This window comes from Stegodyphus dumicola, chromosome X1, assembly GCF_044657685.1.
Source record: "Stegodyphus dumicola isolate Sdum_Otavi_A_Nest chromosome X1, ASM4465768v1".
Classification (NCBI taxonomy): domain Eukaryota; kingdom Metazoa; phylum Arthropoda; class Arachnida; order Araneae; family Eresidae; genus Stegodyphus; species Stegodyphus dumicola.
The window spans coordinates 70,676,916-70,695,378 of record NC_140780.1 but is presented as its reverse complement, the minus strand read 5'-3'; the positions used below and the strand labels follow the sequence as shown (position 1 = coordinate 70,695,378).

At 35.3% G+C, this 18,463-nt stretch overlaps 1 protein-coding gene across 2 annotated transcripts; it reads left to right on the top strand.

Moving 5' to 3' along the window:
* The first annotated feature begins 10,609 nt into the window (after window positions 1-10,609).
* Window positions 10,610-16,789, top strand: LOC118188331 (THAP domain-containing protein 1-like). 2 transcript variants are annotated; one of them, XM_085807177.1, is made up of 4 exons: window positions 10,610-10,715; window positions 11,117-11,277; window positions 11,563-11,655; window positions 15,678-16,785. In XM_085807177.1, exons 2-4 carry the CDS (start codon window positions 11,125-11,127, stop codon window positions 15,711-15,713), a joined length of 282 nt encoding a protein of 93 aa, XP_085663303.1. In that variant the 5' UTR covers window positions 10,610-10,715; window positions 11,117-11,124; the 3' UTR covers window positions 15,714-16,785. The 2 variants fall into 2 exon arrangements, 1 of the variants encoding a protein (XP_085663303.1); XR_015038374.1 differs by lacking the exons at window positions 10,610-10,715; window positions 11,117-11,277; window positions 11,563-11,655 and adding an exon at window positions 12,859-14,343 and having other exon boundaries at window positions 15,678-16,789.
* Window positions 16,790-18,463: the final 1,674 nt, after the last annotated feature.

Sequence of the window (18,463 nt, the reverse complement as noted above, 5' to 3'; positions counted from 1 at the left end):
GACAATACGCAAATTTTGAACTCACAGATCACCGATGAAGATGGTTTTATCAAACCTTACAAAACAACAAAGAGAATCCCGCCTATAATCATATCCGACGTTATTGAATGGAAACCCATAAGGGACGAGCTCAAAAAACTCGTCGAAAAATTTGAAAGTAATTTAAAAGGTGGAGACATCCACATCAAAGTCCGTGACTCCGATGACTACAGATCAATAACCAAATTCCTTGATACTAAAGCCATACCTTACCATACATTTCCACTTCCCCACGAAAAACCAATCAGAGCAGTCATCAAAAAACTACCGGGACATACCAGCACCGAAGATATCATACAAGAGTTAAAAGAATTAGGGATCCCTGTCACTAACGTCAGACAAATCACCAAAAAAGTAGAAAACGAAATAATCAAACTACCCACATACGTTGCAGAAGTCGCCAGGAACAATAATGGCAAAAAAATTTTCGAAATCACCCACATATTAGACTTAGGTGTGCAAATTTGCCCCTTCAGACCCACACCAGGGCACAAACAGTGCCATAAATGTCAACGTTACGGACACAGTAAGGCACACTGTAAACATAATCCTAGATGCCTTAAATGCGGAGACAAACATTTCACATATCTTTGTAAGAAGGACAAGAACCTGCCTGGAAAATGCTGTCTCTGCGGGGGACCTCACGTCTCGTCATATCGTGGATGTGAAAAACATCCAGACAACATAAAAAAGTCCATAGAACAACAGAGAATACAAAAATCTAATTCTACTGCAGCACCTGTACCCATCAACAATATTGTTAATTTCCCACCACTGCCCAGCAGACACTCCACCCCTGCCAGTAACAGCGAAACCACAAATGATAATAATAATGGTCAAACTACCAACACTAACGAAGAAAACTCCAACACATCCACCTCTGACATGCTTATGTGGATTAAAAATCTGTTCCATAAAGGAAAAAAACTCCTAGAGAGATTTTTCAATGCCAAATCAATTATGGACAAGATCGAAATAGGCTTGGAAGCCTTTGAACTTTTAGTCAGCTGTAATAATTAATTACAACAGCAACATCAATAATTTTCACACTGCTGCCCCCAGCAGCCTTAACATAGCATTTTTTAATGCTAACGGAGTTGCGCATCAGCGCACAGAAATCGAAGACTTCTTATCAAAACATAATATTGACATATTTTTAATTAATGAAACTCATTTACGAGCCGCGAATAAATTCAAACTACAAGGATATAACACCTTCAGATCAGATAGAAGACACAACCGAGGAGGGGGCACCCTCATCCTCACTAAAAAACACCTGCAAGCTACCAGCTACAATATTAATGGCATAAACAGCTTGGAATACTGTGCAGTTATAGTGCACTCGCACATTGACGAGCCTACCATCTTCATTTCCATTTACAGTGCACCCAACAATATTATTACATATAACGACCTCTATCAACTCACCAACAGCAACAATCCCATCATCATTGCAGGAGACCTAAACGCAAAACACATATCTTGGAACTCAAGCACCAATAACCCAAATGGAATCTTTCTCTACAATTTTGCCACCAATAATGACCTAAAATTCCAAGGACCGACTGAACCTACTAGGTACCACCACACCGGCACTTCTGAAGTTCTTGATATCCTCGTAACCAAAAATATCCACCAAACACCTTACCTAGAAGTCATCCACGAACTTACCTCTGACCACCTCCCAGTGCGATTCATCTACTATGGCTTTGACAATAGAATTCCAATGAAAAAAATAATTAACTGGGACATATTCAATAATTACTTAGAAAAACTTCCAGCCAGACCTGCTCTTTCCAACTCCGCTGACATAGAATATAATATCACCAAAATCAATAGAAGCATCAATTCTGCACTGCATCAAGCTACCAGGTATGAAGAATATAAAAAACCTAAATTACCCGAAGAAATCCGCAATAAAATTAAAGATAAAAATAGAACAGCAAAACTCTGGAGACTCACAGCTGATCCTAGAATTAAAAACATACTTAATAGAAAAATTAGAAACATCAAAAACCTCATGAACGAATATAAATCCAATAATTGGGAGCTCCTACTTGATTCAATGGATACAAATCAGGACACTGTCTGGAAAATCGCCAAAACTCTCAGGAACAGTAATAGCAGCTTTGGTCCCATCAACACCGGAACCGGAACGGCTTACACAGACAGTGATATGGCAGAAGCCTTAGCTGACCACTTTGAAAATACCTTTACCACCAATAATTATCAAGATGAAGACACTGAAACCGAAGTCAATAATTTTATCAACCAACTCAACTATTATACTGACACTGAAAGAATGCCCTTTTCTACTCCAAATGAAATTAAAATTATAATTAACAACCTTAAAAAACGCAAAGCCCCTGGTTTTGACGGTATCACTAACAAAATACCGGATATTCTCCCCCATAGATACCTAGTCCTGCTTACCAATATAATTAACGCCTGCATTCGTCTTAACTACTTCCCAGGGCAATGGAAACACGCCATTATCACTGTCTTTGTCAAGCCAGGAAAAAATCCAGCAGAATTAAACTCATACAGACCTATTAGCCTGCTACCATGTATGGGCAAAGTCTTCGAACGGGTTATGAAAAAGCATCTCTCCAACCACCTTGAAAACAATAATATTATTAAAAAAGAGCAATTTGGATTTAGAAAAGATCATAGCACCACCCATCAACTACTTAATGTCACAGAATATATGGCAGAGGCCATCACCAAAAAAAATACCATTGCAAGCTGCTTTATTGATCTTGAAAAGGCTTTCGACAAGGTATGGCATGAGGGTTTACTCTACAAGCTATACCTTGCCCGACTGCCTATCAATTTCATTAAATTAATCTATTCATACCTTAAAGGGAGATGTTTCCAAGTCCGAGTCAATAATCGCATTTCCAAAAAGAAAAAAATCAAAAGTGGAGTGGTACAAGGAAGTGTTCTTGGCCCTATACTTTTCAATATCTATACCAATGACATGCCCATTCCCTTAAATTCGGAGATCTTCAAATTTGCAGATGATACAGCTATAGTCACCAAATCCCTGAAGCCGCAACTTGCAGCTGATAAACTAGAAATTGCAGTTAATCAAATCGCCCACTACTTCAATATCTGGAAGCTCAAAATTAATCCTACTAAAAGCCAAGTAATTTTCATCAGAAGATACCATAAAAACACCCCCATTCAAAATAATATCAAAATTAACAATCAACAAGTCAATGAAGTTACCACCATCAAATACCTAGGAGTTTACTTCGACCAGCAACTACAATTTAAAACCCATGTCGACTACTCCATTAGGAAAGCCACAGCTGCTAAAATGGCATTACGACCACTCCTCAATAGAAAATCCAACCTTAGCATTAATTTAAAAAGAAGAATTTACCTCACTCTTATCAGGCCAATGCTCCTGTATGCTGTTCCAGTCTGGGCCACCGTATGTAAATCCTACAGGAAGAAAATTCAAATATACCAAAATAAAATTATTAGAGAAATCCTAAATGCTCCTTGGTTTACAAGAAACATCCAACTCCACAAAGATATAAAAATAAATGCTACTGAAGACGAAATTTTAAGAACAAGCCATAATCTCTACTCTAAAATTACGCATTCAAAATATGAACACATCAGAAAACTTACAGATTACGACCCAACAGTCATCGCACCAACTAAAAGACCGAGGAACATTTTCCACAATTCCAAGTGGTAACTGTAAATAGTGTATATAAAGACTTTATAAAATGGACTTGGTCCGGTACCCGACCGCACATTACTATTGTTATCTTACTCTTATCAACTATATAATCAAGTTTTATACTCAAATTTTTCATTTTATTATATACTATTTAACCAAGATTTTTACTAGTGTATTATATTTACAATATATTGTAAATAGTGTTTATAGTGTATATACCCTAGTGAAAACTACTAACGGACTTAGTTTACTGCGCAATGACTTTTTACTATTTACTCAAACTCTCTGTGTACCGAGATAGCTTTTCCCTCAATCACGAGTGCCTTTTCACCGCGAGAACATTCATAGGAACCAGTTTCACAAAAGAGCGTTTAAAGACGCTACGTATGGGGTCATTGACCGATCCCGCCATTCACGCATCACCGAACAGCTTTCTTGCCTTTCCAGATTAGCGTTGTCACGCAACGGAGCTTCGCCCTTAACGGCGCGGCGATTTTTTCGCCTTCTCCTTTTAACTCCATCGCCTTAGGGCAAACAACTACAAAAGAATCAGTTAAAGTCGGGATCGACTAACACTGCTACGTTCATGAAACGATTTGATTTGATTTTCTCAACCTCGCTCGCTCGTCTCGTGGAGTTACTAGGACTAACACGTAGCAGCTTTGGTATCGACGAAGCAATTGTGCCATATATGCTTATCGCACGGAATCACTCTGTGCAAATAATTTCTTGTGATTAACAAGAAATAACTTAGAATTTTGGTCGTTCTGCAACCAGAGTACCCTCCAAGCTTGCGTGTCGGCGCTTGACAGAGGCACTGGTTGTATTCATCGGAGATTCCACCTATTGCACACCCGGCGCGGTGCGGGCAAAGTGGCTCTTCGATTTTTTGTTTTTTTCTCCTGTTCCTGCGGTCGATACTCTTTTGAGTATTACATGATACACAATGACAGATCATTTTAAGGATTCTGCTGCAATTCCACCAGATATCAGCCCAGAAAAGAATAGAGAAAAAATGTCGCACTCACCACCTAGCTCACCAATTTCAAAGATCATTGCTTATCCGGAAGAAAGAAAAAAGCTTTTCCAAAAGGAAGCAGAAACTGATCAGTTCATCACGTATCTGGAAAAACAATTACACATCCTCTCCACTGTTGAGGAATGCGCTAGACTCTCTCCACTAGCTCAAGACATATTAACTAGTGAAACAATTACTTATCATGCTTCACATAGACTGCAACACTTTCTAATATGCATCTTAAACAAAACACGTGTATTAGAAGAAAACCAAGCAATTACTGAAATTGAATATCGTGACCAAAAAATTAAAGAATTAGAACAAAAATTCGACCACTTAATGAACGCCTTACACGGAGAACCATTTAAGGAGCAACGTAAAAGACATAGGCGCCGTTCTTCGGCTTCTACTAACTCCGACACAGAACAACTTGAACCTGCCATTAAAACCGCTAACAGATACAGTGGACTAGAAACAGAAATGAGCGAAATTAATATAGACAACAATGAGGAAAAAATGGATAATGAAAGTGAGGGTACACATAATCCGGCGGCCCCTGAGCCCTCGAACAGTAGAAAAATCAGAGTCCCGCCAATTATTATAGATGATGTCCCTCAAGCTGATAAATTCCTGGCTGAGCTTAGTGTTCAAACAGGAAAAACAATTACAGGCCAATTAAAAGGCACCAAATTGCATGTGACTCTCCCTGATGCAGATGCTCACAGATATGTGAGAGAAGTCATTAAGGAGAAAAAGTTAAAATCACACACTTACCAACTTCAAGATGAAAAGGTTTTAAAAATTGTCATACGAGGACTTCCTGTTACTATGGACCATCAGTACATAGTACAAGAATTAAGAAATCAAGGATATGGAGCTACCTACATAACCAATCTTAGAAATAGACGCGAAAACAAACCAATGCCGCTCTTTCTAGTGCATTTGCCAAGAAACGAGCAAAACAAAACCATTTACAACCTCACTTACATTGGCTATCTCAGAGTTACCGTAGAGGCACTTAAAAGAAAACCAGGACCTCCACAGTGCTATAGGTGCCAGGGGTTCTTCCACAACTCATTATTATGTACAAGAGAATGGGTGTGTGTGAGATGTGGGGGCCCACATCGATCGACGTCCGGCGAATGTAAACTAAAACCAGAAGAACCTGCAAGGTGCTGTCACTGCGGGGGACCACATCCTGCGTCCTTTTCCGGTTGCCCGGCTATACCAAAGACAAAAAGGAAAACTGACAATTTCATTCCAAGCCAGCCGCCTGCCAATAACCCCTGGACAAGCAATTCAGAAAATTTCCCGCCACTCACAGAACCAGCTGCTGCAGCCCAGACAGAAACCTCAGAGATAATGCAAAGCTCTGATGACCTCTTTAGCCTCAAATCGCTAAAAGTCATATGGAATGACATCAAAAACGGAATAAAAACAATCAAACAAAAAACTTCAATATTTGACAAAATAGAAATAATAGTGGACATTATTGAAAAAATCACTAGTCACATTTAACACTCCAGCAGCAAATAATAGCAGATACTACTGCATTCTCACTTGGAATGCCAATGGACTTTACTCCAGAAAAGATGAATTAAGCGATCTCATATTAGAACTCGAGCCGGATGTAATTTTAGTGCAGGAAACTCATCTCAAGCCAGCCAGGACGGTCCTCTTTCCAAATTACTTTGCCTACAGATGTGATAGACTCTCAGGACGAGGCGGCGGGGTCATCACGTATGTTAAAAGCAGTATCTCACACTTCCACAAGCCAGTGCTCACAAACAGCTTTGAAAACGTCAACGTCATTATCACAATTGACAATACCTCATTTGCAATTACCAATATTTACATACCACCCACAAATCACCTTAACATTACAGAACTCAATAGCCTGATCACTATACACCCCAAATCAATAGCAGGAGGTGACTATAGTGCAAAGCACCCTAGCTGGAATCCTGGACGAGCAAACAGAAACGCAACTTACTTTTTGATCTCATTAATCAAAATCATTACTCACTGCTAGCGCCAGAAGAACCCACGCATTTCTCCCTAAACAGATCGACAATTATTGATTTCTTCATCGCAAGGGATTTTCCATACCAGCATGAAATTACCTCAATCCCAGCACTTTCTTCTGATCACAATCCAGTATTACTGAAAATTTTTACAAATGCTAGCCCTCCTTCACTACTACGCTCAATTGGTGTTACAAACTGGCCCAAATTTACTAATATTATTTCCAGTACAGTCCCAGGCAACCCCCTCATTATTAATAAAGAGGATATTGATAAGGAAATTGAACAATTCACCAATCAGATCAAAACAGCCATTAATGACGCTACTAATACATTCTATGTCAACAGACGTTTCCAACCCCTTCCACGCAACATAAGGGAACAGATTATCATAAAAAATAGAGTACGCAAATTCTGGAAAAACACCCGAGACCCTCAGGCCAAACGCAGACTAAATTCACTCCAAAACAGTATAAAAAGAGCAATCAAGGAGTACAAAAGCAGCAAATGGACAAATTTTCTAAATACACTATCCACTGAAGATAACTCACTGTACGACATCTCTCGTAAACTCAAAAACTCTTATAAGCAAATCCCCCCTTACATGGACCGTCGGGAATGGTTTACTCTGATCTTGACAAAGCCAACACAATAGCAGATGTCATTCAAGACTCTTTTACACCAAATCCAGCCCCTTATGACAATGATCATATTGATCACGTCAACACAGTGGTTGATAGCTATCTTGGCATTCCAGCTCCACTAAATTTCACCTTTCTTGCCACACCAACACTTGTTGCACAATTTATCAGCGCACTTAAAAATAAGAAAGCCTCTGGCCAAGACAGGATCCCAAATAAGGCATTAAAAAATCTCCCCATAAATGGAATTACATACATTACTAAACTCATCAATGCAATTATCAAATATTCATATTTCCCATCAGCCTGGAAAAATGCATCTATCATAGTATTCCCAAAACCCAAACAGAATAATACATTTCCACAGAACTACAGGCCAATAAGCCTGCTTAGCAGCCTATCTAAAATCACGGAAAAAATTATTTTGTATTTCATTCACAAAAACATTCCAGTCAGCCATTACACACCCTCAGAACAGTTTGGTTTTCGTCATTCACACAGCACTACACATCAGCTTCTAAGAGTCATCAATTACATTACAGATGGTTACAATGCCAAAATCCCCACAGGAGCAATTTTCTTAGACGTGTCAAAAGCATTTGACAGAGTATGGCATAAAGGACTCATCTACAAACTTATCAAGTTGGACTTCCCAGATCATCTTATTCGACTTATAGCTTCATATCTTAGTAATCGCACATTTACCATCAAAATTCGCAATACGCACTCCTCCATACGACCCATTACAGCTGGCGTCCCCCAGGGAGCAGTTCTTTCCCCCCTACTCTATAATATCTATACATATGACATACCCAAAGATGACACTATCACACTAGCACTGTTCGCCGATGATACGGCCATTCTCACGAGGGCAATACATACAAATCACATTCGACTTCAATTACAGCATTACCTCATAGCACTCGAGCACTGGTTCACACTTTGGAGAATAGCAATCAACACTAATAAATCAAAAGCAATCATCTTTCGTAAAGGTACCTCGAATTACACCCCAGCACCACCCCAAATTTTTGATGATGATATAGAATGGGTCTCCGAGGTGAAATACCTAGGGATCACTCTGGATAGCAAACTCACCTTTAGGCAACACTTCAGTGCTGTCACAGAAAAATTTAAAATGACAGCGGCCACTATGCGGCCACTCTTAGGCAGACACAGTGTACTTTCCATATCCAACAAAGTCATACTTTACAAAATGATACTCAGACCTGCTCTACTCTATGCCTGCCCTATATGGGGACAAGCGGCAAAAATGCACTTAAAAAAACTAGAAATTCTTCAAAACAAAATGCTACGTGAAATTGTAAATGCACCTTGGTTTATCCCAAATAACACCATTCACACAGATCTCAATATCAATACCATTGCAGAATATATACGCAAACTCTCCACCAACTTCTTTCAATCAGTCCAATTTCATCATAATCCAGAAATATCAAACCTTCGATATACTCCAATCCCTGTTGAAAAACACAGGTACCCAGCACATATACTTGTCCCATAACATAGGCATTAATACTGACACCGTCACTACAGCTACCACTATACAAAAACACTACATTACCTTTCACGTCACTGCTAGACTAGTGTGGTCCCGCCACCACCGCCTCGCCGGTTGAAGAACGGCTCACCTCAATTCTATACTCAAACACCAGTCTCGGACAGCTCATTAACGAACTCTAACTCCTGATAGTTTTAATATGAAACATAGTAAAAGAGCGTTCGCGCTCTGACACTATTACAAAGCATATGATCTTCGATCAACCTCAGTTCCAGCCCCCGCGCCATGAAGGAAGGACGTCTCTTCAGCGAGCTGCCATATAATTGCTTATTTCATCCTCTGCTACTACTATCAAGATCTTCAAGCAAAGTTATCAATCTGTTTACTTAAGAATCACATCTCCCGCAGATTTCAAATCTGCCTAAGAATATTTTCATCGCGATCTCAATAAATATTTGCACTCTCCAACACAAGCCACATGCCAATGAGCCTATTAATCGTAAAATCTTTCCTATCCACTTTTTGCTTTAGTGTTTGTACTGTGTATAAAAAATTATAAAAAACCAAAAAAAGTATAAAATATAAAATACAAAAAAAATTTTAAAAACCTAAAAACTTATAAAAAAATTATGATACTTAAGTTTTTATTTTCTCATCCCTATCCCTAAACTTTCTTGAGCCTGTGGCTCCCTCTAGTGTGCATCAAGTAAATCACTTATGCAAAATTTTTCCTATTTCTGAAATTCTTTTAGAAATTCTGATGTGGAGGTAGATGGTTTTGAACCATAGGAACTCCGAAATTTTTAAATCATTGGCATTGTTCTACCTCAGTTCCAGTCTCCGCGCCATGAAGGAAGGACGTCTCTTCAGCGAGCTGCCATATAATTGCTTTATCACCATCACTACCTGTAATCAAGATCTTCTAGCAAAGTTATCAATCTGTTTGCATAGAATCACATCTCCCGCAGACTTTTAAAATCTGCCTATGAATATTTTCAACGCGTTCATATTTATTATTTGCACTATCCTACACAAGCCACATGCCAATGAGCCTATTAATCTTAAACTCTTTCCTCTCCGCTTTCTGCTTTAGTGTTGTATTGTGTATAAAAAAATATTATAAAAACCAAAAAAAAGTATAAAATATAAAATACAAAAAAATTATAAAACCTAAAAACTTATAAAAAAATATTATGATACTTAAGTTTTTATTTTCTCATCTCTATCCCTAAACTTTCTTGAGCCAGTGGCTCCTTCTAGTGTACATCAAGTAATTCACTTATGCAAAATTTTTTCCCATTTCTGCTCGCTTTTAGTAATTCTGATGAGGAGGTAAATGGTTTTGAACCATAGGAACTCCGAAATTGTTAAATCATTGGCATTGGAGTGGATGCCGAGGATGAAGGATTGCTTTTACGATCTGACCGCCATGCCGCCTGACTGCATGAGACCTGAGACCACTGCCGTAATAATTGCTAAATGCCAATTGCTTATCACACGTTCATCTATAATCGCAGGATTAACTCCTATTAATTTTTCGCCTCTGTGCGGGTGTTCTACACCAATATTTTCTTCTACCAACCGGCTGATACAGCATGATAGAAACGGAATGGATTAAGGCTCTTAGTAGCCAAGGCCATTTTTGCAACAGTAATTGAATAGAATAGAATGCAGTGGCTCTTTGCTGATTGCTGAAGCTTCTTACGTTGTGCGAACGCTGAAGCAGAATACTTTGATTTTTTTATGGTTTTAAGGTTGGATGTATTTTAGAGAGGTAAGAATACATTACTTTACTTCTGTAAAGTTATATTTTTCTAATTATATCAACGTTTTTAGGCGTATGTTCTAGTATACATGTGTTATTTCTGGTAGAGACAAGGCTGCTGTGCTATGTATAATTTCTTTTTGAATAATGTTGTGTCAGCCCATCGTAGAATAAACGGGCTTCGCATAGTTATATTACCTGATCTGTTTCAGAATAAAACATCTTTTTATGGACCTGTATAAATTTGATGTTATAATATAAGCTAACACAGCTTATTCTTAAAATTTTACATGCCATTAGCTATACACTATAACTATTTACTCCCTTTTATATTTAAAAATAATTAATTTATATTTTATACATAACTATTTACTCCCTTTTATATATTAATTTAAATAAAAACATTTCAGTTATTAAAATGCCGGGTAGATGCTGTGTACCATTATGTAAGGGAAACTACCCAACAGGACCAAAAGTGTCTGTATTCTCCTTTCCTAAAAATGAAGATTTGAAGAGAGAGTGGCTTTCTGCAATCCAACGGAAAGACTTTTCACCCAAAAAGAGTTCAAAGGTAAGTAAAGTAGAGTTATTAATTAATAGTGTAGATTCTAATTACATATAAGGGTTCATTCAGAAATTTTTAAATGATAATATTTTGTTACATAAACCAGGATATACAGAAATAAAGGATTGAAATAGAGCTTTAATCACTGCAAATATTCTCTGGTTCTATCTGTGAAATGAATATTCTTTACTACAAATGCTCAGAATGAACCCTCTGATTTTTAAACTATTACTATTAACATAATGTTTTTTTTTTTTTTTTTTTATTTTTATTTTTTTATTTTCTCTAAAGGTTTGTGAATTGCATTTCAAGGAAAGTGATTTTAAAGTTGAAGCTTCAGCATTTGATTCTAAGAATGGAATTTTAATTTCTGCTCCACTTCAGGTGCGTAGATTAAAAGAAAATACAGTGCCATCAATATTTAAGGACTATCCATCTGTATACAGTTCAAAAAGTAGCACCATTGTACGAGAAGATCCTGATGCAAAAAAAAACTGCCCGCGAGTGCCATAATTTACAGAAAGCATTGCGTGAAAGCCTTAAAGAATATGAAATGTATAATAATGATTTGAAAATTAATTGTTCTAATGATATTTTGTCATGTATTGATCGCTATGGAATATCAGCATTTTGGCATGTATACACAGTTCCAGATACCTCAACTGTTTGCTTTATTCATATTGTTTTTAGTCCTGGGCCATCAATTGATTATTCTGTAGTTGTGAATGACAATCAAGAAATGTCTGTATTTATTAAAGAAAAATCTATTATGCAATTATCTCCTTACACATTCCCACATAAAGTTACAAATTTTAATGAAATTAGGACTGTTTTAGATAAATTGGCTAATCTTCAAACCAAAGAGTTAAATTCAAAATTAACCATAACAATTGATATAATTAATGAATTACTGCAAACTATCTCTAACGACAAAAATGAGAGCATTATTAAATTTTTGCAAGACCAGATGAATCTTTTACTTTGCCCTAAAAATAATTTTAGATACAATCCTGATGTACTAGTGTTAGCATGCTTGTTAAATACTATATCACCACATGCATATAAATTTTTAAGGGATAGTGGCAGTATTATTATGCCTCATCCTTCGACTTTAAAAAAAAATTTGTAGCAATTTAGTATTGTCACCATGTAATGAAACAATTGATGAAAATTTTTTAAAATATATAAAAAATCGTGTAACTTTCCTTGAGGATCGAGAAAGAAAAGTGATTCTTTTGGTAGATGAAATTTATGTTCAGCCATATTTTGATTACAAAGGAGGCTCTGTCGTTGGGGCTGCATTTGATTCTTCCAGTCCGGCAACCAGTGCATTTGCTTTTATGATATCCAGTTTGGAATCTTCATTCAAAGAGGTAGTACATATTATGCCTGTTAACACAATAAATTTTGAAACATTACATTATGTAATTAAAAAAGTGATTAGAGGTCTTGAAAATATGGGAATTATTGTTATTTGTGTTATTACAGACAACAATGCAATAAATAGAAAAGCCATGAGTTTTTTTTCAAATCCACCACGTAATTCATTAGTTTACAAACATCCAATGAATGGGAATAGGCCTCTTTTCTACATAACAGATGCAGTTCATTTATTTAAAAATATAAGGAACAATTGGCTGAACCAGAAAAATCCTGTACATGTATGTTTTTTCCAAATATTGAAGATCTTTCAAAGAAGCACTTCAAAACTGCTTCGTTTATGTCTTTGAGAAAGCTACATGAAATTGAAAATGACCAACTGATTGCATTTTCTAATGGTTTAACTCTAAAAAGTCTTTCACCTTCTAATTTAGAGAAACAAAACATTGAACTGGTTCTTAAGATTTTCAATAAATTTACTATTGAAGGTCTGATTCATTTGGGTCTTTTGCATGAAATACCACACTATTCAGATACATCTGAGTTTATATCCATAATATGCAAATGGTGGGATATTATGAATGTTAAAACTATGTTTAAAGGTATACATCAAAAGAGTGAATTTATGAAGCCATTAACAGCAGATGATTCTGATCCAAAAGTTATTTTCCTCAATCAGTTTCTTAACTGGTTAGATGCATGGGAATCAATGAAATGTTCAACAGGCATACTTACAAAAGAAACTCATGCAGCTCTCAAACAAACTACTTATGGTATACTGGAGTTGACTAGATATTGTGTTGAAGAGCTTGGAATGAAATATATACTTCCAGGAAAAATTCAGACTGATGCTCTTGAAGCCCGGTTTGGTAAATACAGACAACTTTCTGGTTCTCAGTATCATATTTCAATGAGACAGTTATTAGAATGTGAAAAAAAATTAAGAATACAATCAAGTATTAAGTTAGAATTGATTATTAAAAATACTACTGTCCCTTTAACATCATTTGAATATGATGATAATCTTCATGATATTATAGAATTAGATAATACAGTATATTACCCATCATTAAATATTACGGAGAGTGATGTGAAGGGCATTAGTAGCCATCTGCCAGTTCTGACTTATTTGGGTGGTTACTGTTGTCATGCAGTTTTAAAGAAAGTAAAATGCTGTACCTGCAAAGAAAACATTACAATAAATTCCGCAGTTAATCATGATCAAACGTATGATCTTATAAAGAATCTTGATGGTGGTGGACTCAGGTGGCCAAAACCATTTATTGTAAATATAATTATGTATAATTATTTAATTGTAAATAAGCTGTATAGTGAAGAATATGAAGATTTTTTGTTGGAACAAAATCAGAGGAAAATTGTTGCAAATTTGACTTTTAAAATTTTAGAATTAAAAGAAATGCTCTTTGATGATATTATTTGTGATAATGGTCATACAAGTGAAAGTATAAGCAAACTGATAATTTGGATATCAACAAATATCATACTCAAGAATCTTTGCAATAGGAAAAATGACGATATTAAGTCCAATAAAGAAAAAAAAAGAAAACTTCAGACACTTGCAAAGTAACATTGATGCTGTCTTTAAAAGTAAATTTTAAAGTTCTCTCAAACTGCATCTTTGCTAAATATCTACGTGTCATCTTTGGTGAGCAGCTGAGATTTAAGAAGCATGTTTGTTATACATTTAAATTGCTTTATGCCAAAATTTATTTTGGACTTGTATATATTATTCTTTGCTTATTTAACCAAGTTTTTAATATTACTCAAGATTTTATATAATTTTTAATTTGCTTTATACTAAGTTACTTCTCAAGGTCCTGAAATTTCTATATTGTATTTACAAGCGCCTTTGCTAAATATCTACGTGTCATCGTTGCTGAGCAGCTGAGATTTAAGAAGCATATTTATTATACATTTAAATGCTAAATATCATAATTTATTCTGGACTTGTAGATATTATTCTTTGCTTATTTAGTTATTTAACCAAGTTTTTGGCATTACTGAAGATTTTATATTATTTAAAATTTTCTTTATACTCAGTTACTTCTCAAGTTCCCAAAGTTTCTATTTTGTATTTCAATTGTGTTTCTTAAAATGTTCATCATTATTTAAGATTTTGTATCCTGCAATTACATGGCATAGTGTAGTAGTGTAGAAAAAAGACAAATTCCATAATGTCTTCTTTCTGCACAATCTAACTCTAATATTTCTATTTATGCAATAATTGTATGGACTCTTTCTGGATAGTACTACATGTTCAGCTCAAGTAATATTTGCTCTTCACATTATTCACAGTGAATAAGCACAAATCAATCTACTAATATACCCGTGTGGTGACCGGGTGTGAAAGAATAGTCCCAATGTAGCTCATACATGTCGTAAAAGGCGACTAAAATGGGTACCCAGCGTCTGGGGGTATAGCCGGGCACCCTGCCCCTGGGGATTATATCAGGGAACTGGTCGTCCAGGTTGGGGGTTGGGTGTGGGGCTAACTACCCCACCCCATAAAAAATCTCACTGTTAAGAAATCCAAAGATAGAATTAGCCGGACTGCTTCTACTGGAAAACGACTTGGAAATGGCCTAGGGACTTTTCGTTTTGGAACATGAAAAATAAGCAAACAGACTAAAAATTTGAAAAGTTATTGAAATAATTAAATAAAGAATGATGAAGTGTGACTGCAAGGGACGTCCGGTATCCTTTTCTGTCATTGCACTTTTCCTGACATGATAAGGCTCTACTACATACACTTTGGTAACGAGGATTGGAAACCTCGGCTAACACCTTGTTGTTTATTAAAAAGAAAAAGAGACATACAGCAATAATTATATTTCATAATAATAATTTTAACCCAAGCTCTATAAATATATTATGATATTAATTTATAAGTCTTTACAAAGTTATATACATAGGTCTTTATAACATTTCACCTGTATAATAGTTATATGATATATGATTTAAGACTAAAAAATAAATTTGTTCTGTTTTTTCTTTCTTTGTTTCAGGTATTCATAACGAAGAAAGGAGTGTTTTTATCATGAAATGGCTCTCAGGTGTAAAAATGCATAGGATATATCTTAGTTTATTGAAGTTAAGAATTGGTGCTTTGTGGACTAAAAAATATGTGCAATATCCATTGTCACACCACTCTGTTCAAGAATATCGATCAGTCCTGAATGATAAAGAAAATGATTAACAAAGGAATATCTAGAACTTGATTGTGTGCATGATTTAATTCCAAATATAAGTATTGGAATAATTCATCCTCCTTATTTTCAACAAAAACTCTTCATTTGGTAATATACATTTGTGCTTATCAGTGTGGTGTCTTGTGTAACAAATCGTCAGTATTATAAAATAGATGGAAAGATCTTTGATTATTGCAAGAGCTTTATGTGCTGAAGAAGTAAAAAAATGTCCCAGATAATTGTGGATATTATGAAACTGAGTATCATAAGAATGGAAAAATATTTCTTAAACAAATTACCTTGTGATGCATGTAATGGGTATGTTTATTTTATTTCATATAACTGTAAATTTAATTATTGATAATAAGCAAACTTTTTTTTTTTTTCCCTAAAATGCCATTGGTGTATTGTCATTATTCTATATTGACATGTATTCTCTTACATTTATCATTGAAACCAGAGATTTTATAATAGAATATGGGAAACTTGTGTTGAAGGCCTGTTGATTGAAATACAAGTGACCATTACATCTTTGGAATTTGCATTCTCATTGCCAATTTTGAAAAGACATTCTTTTACATTTTCTTAAAAAAGTTAACATTCTAATGACTTTAGAAGTAAACATTGGCGACTTCATATGAACCAGTCTCTTGGCGAGTTTAGCAAAAAATTTGCCGATGGCTTCCCCATAACAGAACTGTACTGGATTCTATACCTGAATATTGCATTAAAAGGAGAGAAAACCATTTATTATGAAGATAATAAATGATTCATATTACGAATGTTCATTTCTTATAATGATCGAGTTTTATATTCTTGCATTGTATTTCTTTTGTGTCAACGCAGAATAAATTGTGTCGGATTTCAGTTATAATGATATGTGTAAAGATGCTGTAATAAAATTTGTTATAAATTTACTGTTGTGTATTTTTCTTTAGCAGTTGAATTTATGAAAATTTGTATTATTTTCTAACAAATAAAATTTTATATTTTAATATAAATCCATCTATGGACATTACAACAGATATTATATTCTGGAAAATAATTTATTATGCCTTTTCAAAACTAAGTTTAAAATGAAAACAAACTTGAATGCATAATAATTTTTAATGAATAAATAAAATGTGAAATATGAAAAGTGTTCTGACATGTCACATTAAGACTGCAATCAAATAAAGAATTCTTTATACGTGCATTGGTTTTTGTTTACAATTTGCATAGTCTTGATCTAAATTCATTTTAAAAAATTTGGTGTCATGATGAGTAGTGATTTTAGGTAAAAGTTTACAATTGGGTATCCCTTGTATTTTGGCGATTCTTTTTTGACACCAAGATTGGCGTCAGGAAGGCACAATTTCAAAATGGCCGCTATACAAAACCAAAATAAGAAGTCAAAGAATCGCACAAGCCCACCAGTGGGCAAGCGGTAAAAGCCGCTGAACACTGGTAGTTCGGTCCAGGGTTCGAATCCCGGCAAATGGGCTGGCTGCATGGGCGTTTTCGTGGCTTTCCCCATGTGTAACTTGGATATGAGCCAGTTTACCTTAAAAAGACCTCGGTTTAATCCTAGTATCCGGTGCACACAGGATTTGGCGACTTTATGATGAGCAGTAAAAACGGGACATATATGATGAGTAGTAAACGCGTCATTCAAAGAATATATATAGTTATACATAGCATATACTATGTATATAGTGTATAGTATATACATAGACGTTCTTTGGGTCATTTATGGTGTTGGCGATAAGTTTCAAAATCGCACCAAGGCTGCACCGTATACTAGGATTTTAAAAGTTTAATCCTAGTATCTGGTGCACAAGGGATTTGGCTACTTTTGCCCACTTTATGATGAGCAGTAAACGGGACATATACGATGAGTAGTTAAACAGGTCATTTTGATGGTGGCGATAATTTTCAAAATTGCACCAAGGCTGCACCGTATACTAGGATTTTAGCAAGACCTCCACGGGGCATTCCTCCTTTTCCTGTAGTGCCTAAAGGCGGAGCATGTAATAAGTAAAAGGAAAAAAAAGAATTGCACGAACTCTGTGTCCATGTACACATCGATATGTTTTCACTTAAAAAAGCATCCTAGAATTGCACAAACTAGGCATTGTGCACTGCCTTAAATTTGTCCATGTACACATCAATCTATTTTCATTTAAATAAGGAAGCTAAAACAAAGTTAAAACTATCATGGTAACCTGAAGCAAGGTTTCACTGCCAAAATTTAAAAAAAAAAAAAAAAAAAAAAATGTCGCTAATCAAAGGGGCACCCAATTCTACACTAGAGCCTGATTTTATTTTCTTAATATATATATATAATGTTTAAAAACTGATATCATTTTTACTTTAAACAATATTCCCGAAAATATATGCTCTCTTTTGTGAAATGTTTACTTTATAATCTGTGCAAAATATTACCATAAATAAAAAAAACTTAATTATTTCTTAAATATAAAGTAATTAAATACTTTTATTATCCCTATGATTATAAGAATTATAACTGAAAGGGCATAAACAAAAACACAATTAAAGGAAATGCAGTACTGAAAGTTTCTGGTTAGCGAATAATTTGCAACAGAGCAAGCCATTACAATACT